The sequence below is a fragment of the Bombus vancouverensis genome, chromosome 7, assembly GCF_051014615.1.
Source record: "Bombus vancouverensis nearcticus chromosome 7, iyBomVanc1_principal, whole genome shotgun sequence".
NCBI classification, from domain to species: domain Eukaryota; kingdom Metazoa; phylum Arthropoda; class Insecta; order Hymenoptera; family Apidae; genus Bombus; species Bombus vancouverensis.
In genome coordinates this window covers 6,763,642-6,782,355 of record NC_134917.1, presented here as the reverse complement: position 1 = coordinate 6,782,355, position 18,714 = coordinate 6,763,642, and the positions used below count along the sequence as shown (strand labels likewise).

The 18,714-nt window shown below is 41.2% G+C and overlaps 1 protein-coding gene across 6 annotated transcripts in view; it reads left to right on the top strand.

The window, feature by feature from the left end:
• LOC117164253 (Hormone receptor 3) overlaps nt 1-18,714 on the top strand; it is a 117,745-nt gene that overhangs the window by 31,569 nt on the left and 67,462 nt on the right. Inside the window, exons 1-2 of one of the 6 annotated variants that reach the window (XM_076619769.1) lie at nt 4,757-5,832; nt 14,696-15,891. The exons of 4 other annotated variants lie outside the window; for them this stretch is intronic. In XM_076619769.1, the coding sequence (XP_076475884.1) occupies nt 15,768-15,891 (124 nt within the window). In that variant the 5' untranslated portion in view covers nt 4,757-5,832; nt 14,696-15,767. Of the gene's footprint in view, nt 1-4,756; nt 5,833-14,695; nt 15,892-18,714 lie in introns of those variants that run through there. One more of the 6 variants, XM_076619772.1, reaches the window with a different exon arrangement.

The window sequence follows — 18,714 nt, the reverse complement described above, 5'->3', positions numbered from 1 at the left end:
TTGAAAGGACGTCAACTTCACTCGAAAACTGATAAAATTCAAATCTAGTAAATGACAGTAACGAGCAGCTTAAGTTCAAGCAACTTTCACTACGAAAATATTTGATATCATTTAACCACTTTCTACTCCTAGTGTTAACACGTGCAAAAAATAAATCGAATAAAAGATCCGAGATCGAGAGATTTGCTAAAACCCTAAAACTTCAACTTTCCCTAGATCACTGTATATCTTCCGTTTCACCTGCCTCGATGTAACGATATTTGACACTTACCGTTCAATGGCTGGCACACCTGGAACGAAACAAAGAAGAAACCCAACAAACGCAATCGGCAAAGAGCCGAAGATTTAAGAAAATGAAAGAAAAAAACCGAGAAAGAACCGCGAAGATCCTGTTTTACTTGCTTCCTTTTATTCGGAGGCTTCAGTATTCACGCGGTGCCACGTGAATCTTTCATCGTTGAACATACGAAGAAACAGGTACCGTTCCGCGTAATGTTCCACGGGCGTAAAAGAACGACTGGTTCACCGCTCCTTTGCATTCTCGTCGGTGTGGTTGCACGCCCGGTTCCGCGTTCGCGAGTTAATTCAGATCGTGCGGCCGAACAACAGCCGGGCTTCTTTGTATTCGACGCAGCCTCTGGACTCCTGATTAGGGTTAACGGTGGTAGCCAGTCGATGGGTGTACCTTCCTTGTCGTGTATACATAACGCCTATAGGCGTCATCCCTGCCGATCGATCCCTCGTGAGATCGATCGTCTCGTGGCAAGTGCGTGCGCCGCTCGTAGTACATGCCTCTCGTTCGTCACAGGAAAATCGGACAACTTTCCGCGAAAGCCCTCAAAAATTTAAATGAATACCTTATCAAGAGGGTAGAAAGATGAAAGTAGGAAGTTGGAATGGGAGTTGTCGCTTGGCAATCACCTGCTTGGTATTTCGGATCAACGTCCGCTGTGGGAGGATGAAAATGAAATGTCAATGGGGATGGTTCTCGACTGAGGATGATTATGGTAATTAAATTCGTTATCGTATAGATTTGAATTTAAACGAGTAATTTTTTGGTTGATCAAGCCTGTTTATAACGATGGAATGATGGAGTGATGAAAGAACGTTCGTTCGAGGTAAGCTTGATCCTAGGCTAATGTCTGTCTATGAGCGACTGAAAAAACGTTGTAATTATGTCAGCAAATGATGTAGAAAGAAGCTGAAACGCGGTATACTCTTCTATGGTTATATTTACTGCGAGCCGTAGGACATTTGCATTTGTGGCTGAATACCCTGGGCTCTTCCACTTTCTACCGTCATTTTTCAGCTTTCTTTCTTCCGTATTAAAGAGCCAACGTCTCCATAAAAAAGGGGCGAGAAGAGGGAAGCACAAGAAAGAAAAAGAGGAAGAGGATGCAAAGAAAGAATACGTCGGGAGCGTTTACATTCGTCCGAAGTTAACTTCATGCTAAATTATAATTCTGAAAAAGTATGGCCGAGGTATGTCCTCGTTGCATGCTACGCCAAGCAATTTTATTCGTTCCCTTTTTTTCGCTCCTTCTTCCGCTACTCTCCGCTCAACCTCCTATCTGCCTTTTTCTAGAGGGACGAACTTGTATAATATTCAAGCTGAACTTTCCTATTTATCGTACATTCGTCCATCATAATTGAGCCACTGCCTTCCCTTTTCGTTTCTCTCGGAGTTAACGGGGAGCAACTTCTTGCATCGCCGCCGGTAATTTGCGGAATAGGAAAGAAATTTCATTCTTTCATGGCCCTCCGATGTCAATAGAAACTTTATGAAAATTCAATTTTCCTCCGATCTTGCGATTCTTCTTTGTTAGAATAAAAAGGATAGATCCGTTAAAAGTCTTTAAATATTATTTCTTTAAGAAGATCCCTTAAAGACACGATATCAATCAATCTGATTTAAGTCGCAAAGTTTTATCGGTTCGATGCGAAACGAATAATGAGAATACGAAGAGGGTGCGAGTCCCCTTTGTTATAAGAAACAGGATAGATCCATTGAGACAAATTCAATGTCTTTCTTAAAGACACGATATTTAGAATGCAATTAAGAAAATGTTACTTAAAGAAAGGTACGCTTCATATTTTAATTCTAAAGAGTACTTTGCTTCGAATAGTTTGTACATTTTTGTTTGTACATTTAAATTTCCCATAAATATATAAATATTCGCAACCTAATGCCAATTATCAATCTGTCTTGTTTAAGTTAGAAAGTTTTATCTATTCGATGCAAAACAAATAATGGTAACCTAAAGTAGATATAATTACTCTTTATTCCTAAAAAGGTTTAATGTACCGGTTAAAGAGTTGATGTCAGTCAATCTGATTTAAACCAAAAAGTTTTATCGGTTCGTTGCAAAATAAATAGTGGTAACCTAAAGAGGGTGAGTGACCTACCCGAACGTGACCCTGTTTCCCTGAGTTTCTCTCCTTTCCACTTTTTTTTTCTCTATACGCTGTAGCACGATCTCGTGGAGGCTCTTTAGTTTCCTGTTCCTTTCCTCCCTTTTTAACGGTTTCTTCCTTTTACATGCGAGTTACCCTTCCCCTAGTCTATTCGTTTCCTGCGGAACGGGCCATTTTGTTTCGTTTTCCGTTTTGTCTGGAATTTCGCGAGCCCTCAGCCGCCTCTCTGCTCCCTTGAAAATTTGGTTTTCTTCTTTTATTAATATCAATGTTTCAGTATGCAAAGGCGAATCTTTCGTCTACCACTTTGGGGATGAGCTTTTCCTCCTCGCCCCCGTAAAGTGGCGCGTTCCTTCCCAATGAATGGTTGATTCTGTGTGACGAGTAAGTTTCGCGAGCGAAAACCAGAGGGAGAACTTTTTTACATTGACCAGGACGAGTGGCGACGCTTTCAGCGGAGATTCAATGACGTCGTGGTAAAACGAGGATGCTTTTCAACTGTATAAAATTGCACATGAACGTAAATATTTCACCTCTAACGCGGAAATGGAGTGCAGAAATGCTGCGCGTAATAAAGTTCATTGTTAAATAGCAGTAGTTGATTTTAAAACGTTTGATGAATCAAGATAATAAGAACGGAAGCACGAAATAGTTCAATGTGAATTTATCCAACGTATTATATTTCATAACATACAAAATGTTAATTATTTAGTATGGCTTGTTCATACATTTATACTAATATATGATGTATAAAATATAATTCATTCTATGCAATGTAATGTATAATACATTTTAGTTAGATAATAACATACAATGATACACTTTCATAATTCTCCTTGTTTTTTGTAAGTACCTGGTGTTTGATTCTTAAGTTGTTCTCTCCTTATTTTTCACTCTTCGACATGCGCTTCTCCTATCGTACAAGTTTCCGCACTCGTATATTCTTCTCGATCTGCTTACGACGTTGCTCCACTTGTTTCCCTTTAAACGCGCCACCTCTTTCTAAAGCTTCTTCCGTGTTGGATATATCTCCGAAGAATTTTTTATAGGATAAGCTGCGATATTCTTCACCGTCGGTAATCCGTTCCTTCTTATTTTATTAACGCCTACGAAAGAAGTAAAGAAATTTTTCTTTATATTTTTTCGGTGATGCGACTTCCACCGTGAGCTTCTCCCGTTGCATTCCTCTCCAAGACTTCGCAATGTGCAAGGGTAATAAATTAAACGCTCGCCGTGAGAGCAAATTAATTTCCTTCCGGAAATCTCTAGGAACGAGAGAAGTTCCGGCTCTGCAGCGACGACAGCTTCCTAGCTCGTGACATCACCCTGATGATGAAAACGTAATGAGCGCGAACTATTGTTAGAAAAAAAAAGACGAAGAAATAAGAGAGACCAGCCTATCTCAACCTGCTTCTCCCCTTTGAGAATCCTCCCTTTCTTTTGTGATCGCATGGTACTTTATATTTACGGGCACGATGAAATGCATCTCGTTTCTTCGTACACTCTGTCGATGCTTCCCTCGTTCACCCCCTTCTTTTGAAGCTCTTTTGAACTCCTAAGTATCCACACTTCCATTGTACCTCTATCCCTATTCCACTCTCTCCGTTTTCACTTTCTCTTCCTCCGCCCGCAAACCCGAAAAAACAAAAAAAGAGAAAGATTCTTAAAACCGCCTGCATTAGACGAAAAAGTCCATTTCAAATGGAGTTGGCGAAACCGCATCTTCAACCCCCGGACGTGGTGACGCGCGGCGATTTTCACAAAGGACGGCTGCGCTACCACGCTTTTTCCTCTCTCGCGCTACGCAGACCTCGAAAACTCCGACGATCACATGGAGGAAAAAGCAGGCCAGGGGGACGACCTACGCCAACCCTTTCCTGTTTACAACAATCACTCGACTCGCGAGTGTTGTGTCCGCGACCGGTCAGGAACCACCCTCCGCGTCTCTACCGTGTATTTTTTTCCACCGTTTCAACCCCCTCGGTCTGTCTTAAGGGACAGATAGCCGCATACACACATAGAGTTCCTCGGTTAGTTCGCCCCTCCGGCACTCTGCTGGATCTGCTCGCCTTGCTAACTCTCTCTTTTCTCGTCTCTCTTTCTCTCACCCTCCTCGTCCCTTTCGATTCTCCCTCCTCCCTCCACGTAATCTCCCTATCGCGTCCCACCACCCCACTCCCGTACCCTCTCTGTCGAGCCCTCCTCACTGCCTCTCTGCGCTCACGCTTTCCCTCTCTTTCTCTCTCGCTCCCTTCGTAGTCAGTCGGAGGGAGAGACACGCTAGGACCGAGCGAGAGGGCGATAGTGTCACGGTGGGGCTGGCTCTCTCCGGTCTTGCGCGGCGCGCACCAGTCAACCCGGAGCCACGGTAGCGCAAGTACTGTGTTCGTCACGTTCAAGGGACAGTTACATCAGCAACGGCACGGCTCTTTTACCGGTCTTTAAATAACGTTCGTGTGCAAAGTGTGAGCTTCGCGTTGCGACCGATGTAACGACACGCGGCCAGATCGTCCCGATCGTTGGAGAACGTGTAACGGGCAGTTTTTTTTACATATGCGGTAATATTGTACGATCGAATCGAGTGCTTTAAGTCGTCGTGCCTACGCATGTATACACATGCATACATAGATATAGTAGAGATTATTGGATTGAAAAAAAAAAATAAAGAATCTTATATATACATATAAATGTATATGTATATATAAAAATAATCTAACACGAGGGGAAAAAGGGTAAGGGGGTTGAAGATCCGCGAGTGGTGAGTGACAGGGGATATACGTACGTTGGACGACAGTAAGAGGGTTCAAGCGGAAATCGGCCGTGGATCGTGGAGAACCGATGGCACGCGAGACTACGGAGTCATCCCCTTTATCGGCTCGGTTCGATCGCGCTCTCAGCGATCCTCGTGCGTGGAAAGTCGCAGGGATGGGGTCGTGACTGTCCGCGAGTGTCAGTCGACGCCCCGGTCGCAACACGACGACCGTCGACAGTCGGTCAGAGGGAAGAAAGATCGCTGGCAGATCCTCTTTGAAAGCATAACGAACGATTTAGCCCCGTTATCGGACACACTGGGACTCGCCGCGAGTGGCGGCTGGCAAGAGGGGGAAAAAAAAGATATCGACGTTTCTCGGCGCGGAGAGTACTCTCACCCCCTCGTGTGGCGAACGTTCCTCAGCGAGAAGCGTGTGCAGCTACAGCCGTGTGTGCACCGTGGTCCCCGGTATCCATGGCCGGTTCACCAGTGAAAGTGAACGATGCGTCGAGACCACCGGCCTCGACACACACGCAGCTATTGTGACAGGGTTGCATTTCTGTGATAAGAGAGGATCGCTATCGCCAACCTGGTGATTTTTGGATCGACCAAAGGTATCGTGCACTCCCTGGTTGACGTCTCGGAGGGCAACTTACGCAGAAGTGGTGGGTTTCACGATTTTACGTGTTTATTGTATATCAACTCGTCGTTTCGCTCGGTTCTGATATAATCGTGGTAGACGGACACATTATTTTGTACCTTGTCGTATTACATCTGATTTTCCCGACCTAGTATATAGGATAAACGTAAGGGGAGGTTCGTGGTTCGTTCGGAAATTTTTCGTGGTATTTGGGGCACGGCGATCGAGATGCAAGTGACGTTTTCGATCGTATTTTTAGCATCGATTACATTCACCAGCTAACGATCGGAGAAGCTCTCGATAGTCGTGCTTGTGTGTCGACATTGCGTGATCTCTACCGTTTCCACTTGTTTACCGTGCCATTTGTCAGTTTCTACTGATTGAGTTCCTCCGTTTCGAAAGAAACCACGATTTAAATTGGAAACTCTCCCTTTTTTAGCATTTTCCATTCGACCTTTCCTTCCTCATTCCTTCTCTCAATTCTTTTCCTTTTCTCTTTTTATACCTCATTTTATACGAATATTATTTATTTTCTCCCGAACGCTCGACGCTCCTTTCATGCGACTGTGAATGTTCCCCTGTTTTCTCGTCCTATCTTTCTCTGGCTCGCGATGTGCCTCCTCGTTCGCAAGTGTTTCGCTCTTTCTCGCTCTTCGCCGCTGTCTTTCCCTCGCCCCGTCCCGCCTACACTCCCATTTACCTCCCGGTTATGGATATTATTAAGTAATACCTACGTTGCGCGCGCGGCGATACGCTCGCGGCCGATCGGTTGTGTGCGTGCGTGCATGCGTGCGCGCGACGCCGCTGCGTGCAGTGTACTTACTTACTCGCGCGTATGCATGCGCGTTGGCATCGCACGCAGGCGAACGGGAAAGCGCGGGTTCTCATCTCGATTTTCGTCGCTGACACGCACCAAGTTGCGCGCAATACACGCTACCTTTTCTTTTGTTTTGCGCGCCCCGAATACGATCTTTGGGGACGGAAGTACCGTTAACCGGAAGTCGAAACAGTTGCACTGTGAATTTTCTTCTCTGGGCTGGTTTCCAGGACTAGTTTTGAGAAACTGAGGATTTTAGGATTTTTCGAAAACCCGTCAGTATATTTAGCAGTGATATTCCTAAATATTATGGTTAAGACGATTCACTGATTATTTCGTATTGATTTATGCTGGTTTTTAGGGATTTTTGGAAGTGACAGGTTTTAAAGGTTTTGGAAGACTTGTCAGGGTGTTTTGAAATAATATCCTTGAATATTGTCATTACGATGACCTATTGATTATGTAAAGAAATTGAGAACGTTTGAGAGAATTTAAATATTAAATATAATAATATTTATATTATAAATATTAAATATTTCAAAATATGTTATTGGATATAAAGTATTCTGGTGTCCTTCTTTAGTTCACATTTCATCGTTGTCTAATTTGTCCGTTTTTAACTGTTGCTAACTGGGATCGTTTTTCTATAACTACGAAATTAGAAACAAGTAAAGATATATAATAGTAAGATTTTATTTTATTAAGTATGTTGGTTTTACTCTTTGCAAATGTAAATGCGATGTAATTTATTCGTAACAGAAATGATATGACACGTTGAAAAATACGATATCTCTAAATAGAGAAATCATTATGTCTGAATGATTAGGTATTTGAGTTAATTCGTCTTTCCAGCTATAAGATCTTCCGATGTAAGTTACAACAAATTTCGTTCGTATAATTGAGCGTAAAGCATAGTGATTTTCTTCTATCTTTCGACGATTCTTAAAGAATTTTGTTGCGTGAATTATAAAAAGTAATTATGGTAGAATGACACAAAGTTGCGAATTTATTCGCAAATGTCTGAAGATAATTGAGCGTAAAACATTGTGGTTCTCTTCCTCTGGTCTCTATCAGTGTTTTTAAGTGGCATTTGGTGGTTTCTTAAACGTTTCTATTATATGTTTTACAAGAAATTACGTCCGTTTAGATATTGTTAAAATAGAATGATCTATAATTAAAAAACTGTGCAAGTAATTGAAGATCTACAATTCAACACAGTTAAAAATAATCGCAGTTCTTTTCCTTGTATTACATTTCGTCAGTATTCAATCTAATGATGTTTAAAAAAACGTATAATATAAGTCGTTAAAAAATTATTAATCTCGAATGACAAAAAATATTTATGAATATAAAAATGGTTAAAAATCGGAAATAACAAATATGAAGAATCAAGATGATAAATAATAATAGATTCTAATGACACAGATTATGCATTAGGAATAGTTTTAAAAAACTGGGTTTAACATTTATAAATAATATCGCATAAGTGGCACTGATTATTCTTAATTACATTTCGTAACGTTAAAATACTGGATGTGTAACATTCTTGCCTATCAACTGACCGAGTAGAAAATTAAATCGCAATCATAATCAAAATAGTTTCCTAAGGTGTTTTTAAGTGGATTATTGGACGTCAGCCGCTTTCTCGTTTCCAATAAATATTGGTGGCACACTTGTTACGCAGGTTGGTGTCGTTGACTTCTGAATGAAAGTCCTCGATAAAATGCCACGTGCATCGGAGTAATTAAGAAAGCATAATTCTCGAGCACATTAAAGCCGTGGATACTCGTAATTTCTTATCTCTAACGATGTCCCCATGATGCAAGCGGAAATACCTATGTGCTGCAATATGAAACGGGAAAAGTTGTTTGCGACTGTAGCACAATCGAAACTCTCGTTAATGTATGCCTTTCGTGATCATCGACTCGAAATAATCTCAATTGGACTGTCACTTTCGAATAAAACTTAACAGTTACATCTGTCGTTATTCATCTTCAATGATATTTATTGAATTAACGAAGAATGCGTTAAAATTTCTTCCTCGTGACAGGAACTATTCTGTTTACATTAGTAAGTTCTGCTGATGTGAAAGCATTTGCTATAAAATAAAGTACAATTAGGTGTATTAAAATTCTACGATTATAATAATTTATATATTTTCTAGTACAAAAGGAAGAAGGAAACAATCTTAAGAAGATTGCGGAGGTACTCTGCTATTTCCAACCACTTCTTCCAAATTGCCTGTAATTATCTTCCAATACGAGTAATTAAAGTATTAAACTTTTGGAAGCAGCATTCGAGTTAGAGTTCGAGTGCGTAACAACTTTTATGTCAGTTCTGATTCTTCGAAACGTAATCGCAAATCTGCGGATCATTATCTGTGTTTAATTTTGCATAAATATAACAATCAGAAAGTCGTCAGTGGTATATAACATGTTCAGATATTCAGAGATTGATTTGTTAACTCGGTTTTGATTATCGTGATTAAATGAAAAATTTATCAATCAGATTGTTGCCTACATTTATTGCCTTGACGGCAATAAAATTCCCTTCAGGTGTTCGGCAACTTACATGGGATCATAAATCACTAGTCAGATTGTCGAGTCTACTATTCATCCGAATGAGTACGTACTACTACCTACACCCCCGTTCATTAGTATTAGGACACCTACTAATCTCGTAATAATTGACCTAAATTACTAAGAAAAGGATTAATCGATTTTAAAAATTTTGTATTGATGCTAGCTGATGATTGAAGGGATATAGTAAAATATGTACAAATTACTTGCAGCTGTGAGTTATGAACAGATAATGAATTAAACATTACTCTGTTGGTCCTTGTATGATTCTGATCCTGAATAACTTTCCAGATTTAGTTCATCTTTCGTAAGAGTCCTATCATCTACGAATATCTATAAATCGACAGTATGTCATTTTTTCCAATAGTGAAGTATATAAATTTCATTTAAGATTTATTTATCAACATATAACGTAGGCAATAGAACTTTCATTCGCGTAATTTCATTTGTATATTCATTAAGTTTTCTAACAAACACCGTTTTAATCAATCAGCTAATATCCCATACTTACCATATACTCGTATCACCTGTTCAGTGATCTCAATTGAAGTATCACCTTGGAAAGTCGTTATCCATCTTAGCTGGTGAAACGCAATGACAAAACTCGTGCGTTTGTACGCGGTGCAGTGTGTAAAAGCGAATCACCTGCGTCCCTCGGTGTGTCGGACAGAACAGCAGCAGCAGCAGCAGTGGCAGCGATGCCGTAATAACGCCGGCACGCTCGTGCCAGAACCAAAGTATACGCTCGGTGTACACGACCTAAATAAGATGCGATGCCCCCCGGGGCGAAAGTAATTCACAGACACACGCGTGCACCGGGGATACACACGTATAGCGGCCGGGCTCGGGCTATAGTTTACGAAGTGCCGCAGGAACGCGTCGACCGCTTTAGCGTAGCTTCGACCCGCGTTTTTCAATTTCTGCACGCGGTGTGTCGCGGATCTTCGTGTCACGTGGAACGCGTAAAATTGACGAGAGAAAGACTTCGCGCCGGATATCAGCCTATACGTTTGTTTCAGCCGTGATGATGCTTGGTGTAGACGAGAAACATAATTTTATTACGATTTCGCCCTGCTTGATTTGATACATCAATATTCCTAATCGCGAGACTGCATGATTTTATGTATTATACAGAATAACTAAAGCGTATGAAAGATATCAAAATGGAAAAATATATAATGCAGGAGAAAAACAAACTTTTATCTATATATTTTACAAAGACAGATAATTAAAGTGCTAAAAATTCAATTATAGATTTATAAAATTTATGAAGAAGTTACAAGTTGGTTATTTTGATCACTCTGGAAGTTTTAATATTAAAAATATAAAGATGACGAATTGCATAGTCATCAGTGCTAAATCACGACACTGTATGGGTAATTTATACTGGAATTTAGAAGCAGGGGACTAATTTTCGTCTTGCTAACCCAAACCTGACCTAAATCTCAGCCAAATTTAACTCAAACCTAATAGTAGGTTTCACGATGTGTATTCATTAAAAATATATCGATCTATCGAATAGTCCAGTGAAACGAAGATGTATCGTTTCCTCAGGTCCTCCATTCGATCATTTTAATGTTTTCACGTTGTCTCTTTTCGATGTTTCTAACGTTTTCACATCGTCGGTTCCATCATTCTCGTAACGTGTCATTTGTAAAGTTTCAGCAGTAATGTTTGTTCATTTGTCCAAGAAACAGCGCACAGGAATGTAGAAAAAGATTTCGATGCTGCGCGATTTGACAATTTCATACGTTTAATGATACAATGCGCACAAATCCGGCTATTGAAAATATAATACAACTATGGAAAATATAAAGTACTCGAATTGCATAGTATTACTGCCGTAGAATCAGAACAACGTCGCATCATTCGTTTGCATCAGAGCTAACGAAGATCGACCAGGAGTTTACACATTGTCGCGCGGTAAGCGTGCTAACCGCGCAATAATGGATGCATAGATGAATTGGAGGATCGTTAACCGGCGATGGACGTCGAGATGGCGTTATCGCCGGTATGGCGAGTACACCCGTGTTCGATGTTTTGTTGATTATGTCACTTTGATTTGGATTTGGAGAATGTTTCGGAATAGAATAATAGTTACACCTTGGACACGGTTTAAGGAACAATTTTGCGTTGTAGAAAGATTGAACTTGCTCTATATTCATTATTTCCTGGATAACTATATAAGTAATATATTGTTTTACAAAGTTTCATTACAGATTCCTTTTTGTATTACATATTAAGTCGTGTATTAATCGTATTACGAATTAACGTGTGAATACGTTTTTGATTTCTTTATAAAAATGCTGAATGAATATTACAAACGTTAGAAATACATCTAGTAAATTGTATAGGAAATTCAATATTTATCAAGAAAATGAAGGCTTTATATTGCCGTCTATCAATCGTTATAAGTATATTTATAAAAAAAAGGATTTTTAAAGGAAACCAACTCTCATAAGTCGAAAAATGTATCATCTCTAAAGAATTCCACGCTACACGACCATGTAGTGCACACCGAACAAAACGAAAACGTCGGATGTCCGATAGCTGGTGTAGAGATATATTCATAAAAAAAAACCGCGAACCGGCGCGCATCGAGTCGCGAAAGGGGTTAACGGTTCATTATCACCCCATTTCATCGGTAGAGGCGCAGCACACCGGCACGGAACTCGAGCAACACCGGTGGAAAGACCGTATACAGGAGGGATAGAGTGGTGTATAGATGCATATCAGCGTGTGTAGAGTTACGTATATATACCGTATAAACGTGCATGTTCGACGGGACGCGTGGCGAACGAGGAGGCCCGCTAGCCGCGGAGAATAGAGCGAGAAAAGAGGGAAGAAGACCGTGTGTAGAGGAGAGGGAAAGAAGGAACGAGGAGTGCATCGAGGCAACGAGTCAGTGGGCTAGTGGGGCCGACAGAATGTAGCCCGTACTACGGTACACCATCTCCCTCTTTATCTCTCCCTCGTTCCTTCCGCTCTTCCTTTCTTCCTTCTTTCCCATCGTGTGCCTACTCTCTTTCTCTATAGGCCTATCTCTTTCTGTTCCACGTACCAGGCTGTACACCGTCTCATCTTTTTCTCCTCTCTACTCGTTCTCCGCTGCAAACCATATATAATAGCGGGTTCGCTATTCGTCTCGGTGTGTAGGTCGTGGTTGCAACCATGCAGCGGGGTTCTCTTTGCCCGTATGTCTATGTATGAGTACTCACACTTATACACATGAAACTACTTGCAGAACACTGCACGGACGAAACTACTATAGCAACGTCGATCGTGGTACACACAGATACATATATGGTGTTTTTTGCGTGATTATACAATGATAGGAGTGCGTGCAGTATCTACGGATTAGCGTAGCGGCGTGTTTACCGGTGCACTAAATATAGCAGCGATACGGTTCATTAGAGTACTCCGGTGTGCACTCCGGACCGCCGTATATTTACGTATACATATGTAGGCGCGTATATAAGGGAGTCGCGATTTTTTCGCGCGCGCTTTCGTCGCAGTTATTGCGTAACACCGTTGGCGTGTACACCGGCCGCCACGTCACACACGTGCACATCCCTGTTGGACTACAAATCATGGTGACACAGTTCATTACACGGGTGCAGTGTGTCGTCGTCTATGTACATGCATGTAGTTATGTATACATACTCACCTTACTGAGCGCAACGTAAATGACGAACACCTTGCATGTACACGGTTCTCTTCTCCCTTCTCCTGATGTACATGCTCTCTTCATGCAGGTGTACACAAAAAACCACACGTACCTATACAGATACACGTTCCTCTCTCTGGCATACACCTTGTGCACATTTATTCTCGTCACATGCACGTGTTATACGTGCACGCAGGGACATACGCAGGGACATACTTACACGAAGAGGTACGTATGTAGCGAGTAGAGTCGCGAATGTAGGCACATCGCATCGCCTCGACGATGCTTCCTTCCACGGTGAATCCCAACCTGCCCTAGAGAGGCACTGTATAGCGGCATGAAAGCACGGAATAGGCCGTTGGTGGATGTGCTCCCGTCCGCGTCATTGTGTGTATATCTATACGCGCTTGTGGATAGGTATATAGGCGGGTGGGTGGGTAGGCAAGGCAAGGCAGGCTCGGCTGGTGGTCGCTTGGTTGCGAGGTTCGCTCGATAGCAAAGTGCGGTTCCCCTCGACACGGGCTCTAGTACTTGCAACGCGGCAGGATTAAAGGGGAACAGCCCGTGTACGGAAATGCACGATCGATGTGCACATGTCTGAATTTTCGTGTCAAGTCGTGACCGATCGACCACGTTCTGAGGTTACGCGACGCCCTGCTTCATCCCCCGATGACGAGCAATTCTATTCTTTAATTCTCACTACGAACTTTCGACAAGTTTTGTTCTTCTCTCTGAAGGAATTTGGTGATCTGGTGAAGAGTTTTCTATTCTTTTGTCTTGTAAGGAATTCTTCGTTCTTCTTTTAGGATACATATTTGGTTGTTTCTCGATGATGTGGAATTTCGTGCTTCTTTCCAAAATTTTGATGAAACTCTCGACCGAAGCGTTGGAATTTGTTATGTAATATGAGAGATGCAAATATGTATGATAGCTGCAAATGTTCATTTCAAGTCAATTCTCCTTTCGACATTTTCTAAGAAATTTTCTTTTTCTGGGCGTTAGGCTGTTTTCGATGAAGAAGAATTTTGATTGACTTCTCGATTGAGGCGTCAGGCTGATATAAAGTATACGGGCTGCGGTTTTGTTGCTTTCTTTTCTTGCTTTCACTATACGCCGAGCATGTTTTGTCGTAACGGGATGCAACGTGTTAATTAAATTCGCGATTTAACGGTGTCGGGCAATCGTGTGACAAGTGCCCGGAGCATATGTGAGTAGACGAATACGTTAACGTGTCGAACACGATACTCGTCTCGAAACACGTGCGTGTCGCTTCTGGTTTATCCGATCCTCTTACACCTCTCACTTCTCTTCTTGCGTGACTCTCTTTTTACATCTTATACACGTGGCTCGTGTAATTGTTGTCTTTCCTTATGTTCCATATCACAATTACTCTTTCGTTTAATCTCTTTGTTGTGCTTTCGTTGCGTGCGCAGAATACTTCGTAGACTTGATAAACGGCGGAGCAAGTCGTTTTACTTAAAACAAATGAAATATAATTTCATGTATTTCCATTACACGCGTCCCTAAATAAAAATGCGATATAAACCCTAAATGGATCTGTAGATCCAAAACATCAATTAGTATCTTTATTCGATAGTTTAATTCGTAACTTCTCTGTATCCAGCTGAATTCGAAGTATCTTCATCTTGCTAACCTTCTCACAATCCTAATTTTCAAACCTTCCATCTTCTTCTCTAATCCTCGAATTTCCTGAAAAAAAACCTTGATAAAACTTGCATATTCTCGAATTTCCCAAAAAATGTCAGCAGTACCGAGCGAAACGATAATCAAAGAGGGGCAAAGATGCTGACGAAACTGTTTGCAGATCGACGATCTACGAACGTGAGACGCCCGTGGCGCCATGTCACTCGAGGTACTGGCAACGAAAGCGACGACGAAAGCAAGGGACACGATCGTAACGTCGACGATCACGACCAGTCGGCTCGGTGTGCTTCAACTTCGCGGCGATTAAGGCTGGTCGGCAAGTCGGCGGGACGTTCATTAGCCAAGGTGCTGACGATACTAATAACAGTAGAAAGGTGATACGCGGTAAACCGTGTCACGCAGTGGTGTAGGGCGAGTCGGGGTGGCGTGGAGGAGGCGGAAGAGGAGGTGGAGACGGAAGTGGACGATGACGATGGACGCGGTGTTAACGCAATACCGGTGAAAAAGAGGGAGAGAACGCGTCGCTGTTCGTACGCTTAAAATCGGTTCACGATACCGGTAGTGGTACATCTCTCTCTCTCTCTCTATATATATATATATGTAAATATATATATATACATATAATAACAGTGTATCGATAAGGGAGAAAAAAGGTAGAAGAGAAACGGGTTTCAGTGCCGTTTGTAAAGTACGTGAATAAAATCGAGCTTAGTAAATAATCGGTAAGGAAGTAGAAAAAAAAAGAAGAGAAGTGTTACTAAGAAATAGTTTTGTTAACGATCATCGATTCGACAATATTTAACGCGAAGCAATCGAGGAACCGGTAAAATATTGTAAAAACAATATTTATTCGTATAGAATCGAAAAGTCGCAAACGAAACGAAGGTACAACCGTACGAAGTGAAATTCGTATTAAAGTTCTGGGTAACGATCCTTAGCTGTAACGATAAACGTGGTGGTGCATAGTACAACGTTACCATAATATAGAATAATCAAGGAACGATAGTTAACTACAATATAGAGAAGATATTCGAGTGACACGTGGGCCACGAGATATATAGTAATCTGTGCGTACACCTCGAAAGATATCCGTCTCGCTCGACGAAGACGTCCTTTCGGGTGGCGTCGCGGAGCGCCGCAGCGGATGTTACGCCGGGCTTGTAAAGGGCGCCGGGTGATCTACGGGAGTAGCAGCCTGGAAGTGACTAAAGGCCATCACCACGGCGTTCAACATGTTCGAGATGTGGAGCGCGGTGAGTTCCAAGTTGGAACACTCCGCGACCTCCTCGGGCTCGCCGTTACCTCTGACCTCGCACGCACCGCAGACGCCTCATACCTCGTCCGGGAGCATAAAAGGTAACGAAAAAGCTCCGTTACGATCTACCTCTGTGTGTGTGTGTATGTGTGTGTGTGTGTATGCGTGTATGCGTGTATGCGTGTATGTCTTATAGAAACGTACCGTTCCCACGTCGATTGTATACGATCTTAAGGAAAAAGAATCACGCGTACGTACCGGCCGGTTCGTGATGGCCTACTGTGAATTTTCTAATTCCACTCGTGTCGGAGAACCGTTGTACGGGGTCCACGGAATTGTCGAGTTTACATAACGTCCTTTTGAGAATAATGCGCTTCGTGCCTACTAGTACTTCAGTTGCCTGCTACTGTGTACAGGACAGTAGGTGTGTGTGCTTTTTTTTTTGTTTCTATGCGAGAACAGTTACTTCGTGGAATCAAGGAGTACATTGCTCGTGGTACTGTTTCATATGACTCGAGATAAGGCAACGGGCAAATATTTCTTTTCTTTTTGACGTTTGAATGATATATGGTTGGCGTGGAATTTTATAGGAAATTCTACGTACTAAAATTCTAGTTTAACTTGAGTAAATCGAAAGTTTATGAGTTTGTATGTAATTCAAATGTAAGCGTTTGACTTCTAATAAGCGTAGGAATATTTCGATACATTGTCCAACTTTAGCTCCTTGAAAATACATGGTAAACTCGACTTATGCAACGCACTTATCACACGTTCAAAGTTCGCGAACCTACAGAATTTGCAGTTAAGCGAGTGGGAGGGTTTCGTTGATTCGGCGCGCGTCTGACCGTTCACTTCGCACGTGGGTTTCGTTCGCAGTACATTAGGCGGTTTGTCGTCAGACGCGCGCGCCCGAAAATCCGTACTTGGCCGCAACGACGAGACGCCGCGTTAACGATAGCATCAACTCGATGGGTGAATTTTACTCGCTAACATAAACGTTTTAAAACAAGAAAAATATAGAAGAGAGGAAAGAAAAGGATTGTACAAGAGAGAAAAAGGATAGAATATTCTTAATTCGTATTCCGTGGTGGATGTCGTCGTTTGCATCGCGTGAATCCCATTCGGGGCACTTTCATAATTTCAATACGAACGCAGCGCGAAAGTTCTACGGTGAAATTTCCAGTGTGGCTCCAACGGTGAAACATTGAAACGTCGTTTTACATTATTTACACGGTGCTTTTGTTGCGAGTTAATTTCATTACGCGACTCGCATTCGTTCAGCGAAGTTACGTCACCGGGGAACCATTCGTAAAATTTTGGTTTCGAATTTCGCGCGGCGGCAAACGCGGAACAGTGCACCACAGCGGAACATTTCGACTTTAATGGCTGATAAACGACTACTAAATTGTCTCGTAAACGCGGTACACGTTCGTCACCGTCGATTATTCGATCCCGTTATCGCGCAAGATTGCTGGAATTGATCTCAAACATTGGCCACGTGATTGATGTAGCTTCCGAAATGATCGGCCAACTAGATAACGTCGATACGTCTGCGTAAATATGTATCGATTCACGGGCGTGTGCTCACGGCAAACGATCGTTAGCCAAAGGTTTGCGGTGAACGACGATTTTGGTGAATAACGTGCAACCGTCAAACATATCGGTTCCAATGATCTTAGGAGTAATTGAGTTTCAGTTAGAGTACAGAATAAAATGGGTCAATGAGTTTGTTACGTAAATTTGATTCGCTAAATTATCTTTATTCATTAATTTAAGAAAAATGAGAATTGAAATTATAATTAAAGTATAATAATGAGAAAGCAGGACAAGTGCACTTTGCTTAACCTCTGTTAGTGAACTTATCGGTAGATTATAGATATTTATGTATTCATCGAAAATTTATGTATATATGGAAATATATAGAATACACTTAATCAACAAGATTATACGAAATATTTAAAATAAAATACACGTTTTTTCTTCGTTGAAATATGAGTTGGCATAAACATCCGCATGCAAACTAGCAATTCCACGTTTCATATATTGTGATAGATTAGTGTAGGTTAAGAAATGTATTTTTAACACAGAATAATTAGCTTGGATTTTTCGGGAATTGGGTTTATTTAAATATCTTCTCTGAGAACAGCTTGAGTGTAACGGGGTTGTCATAAAATGTTCTGAAATGTTTTTACATTAAGCTTTATTGGTGAAAATACCCCAGACAGAGAAAGAAAGAAAAGGAAATCGTTTAGAAACCGGCAGCAAGGATACCTCGAAAGGTTTCAAAACTGCTTTTACGATGTCGTGAACCGCGCGCCGTACCGAATACAAATATCCACTGGAAAGCACAGATTCGCCAAGCGTGTCACACCGTAATACACGAGTTCCTTTTTAAAAATCGTTCCTAAAAATGGTTTCAAATTATGATCTATCTCTCTTCTCGTTTTTATGTCCCCATTGAAACGAAAAAAAGTCAAATATTCTCTCAACTTTGAATCGTATAAAATATTCAAAATTTCTAGAAACTCTCAAATGATTTTAATAGATTTCTAAAAAATTCTCGTTTGTATTTGACACTAGAACTATTTACGATCGAAGTATAAAAGTCATACCAAAAAGGAAGAATAGAAGAATATAAATGTAAAGGGAAAAGTTTTTATCCGTGTACTTTCTTAAAAGTAATCCAAATTGTCAAAAATGTACCATTACAAAATTTCTGTGGGATATTCAAACAATAGAATTCTATAAAATTTCTATGAAATATTAAAAAAGCAAAATTTTAGAAAATATAGAAATATACTAATTCCATAAAATCTCTGTAAGAATGAAGAAAAAGAGAATTTTACAAAACATCGAAATAAAAAAATTCTGAAAACATTGTTAAAAATTAAAATAAAAGAACTCTACGCAATCTCTACAATAAA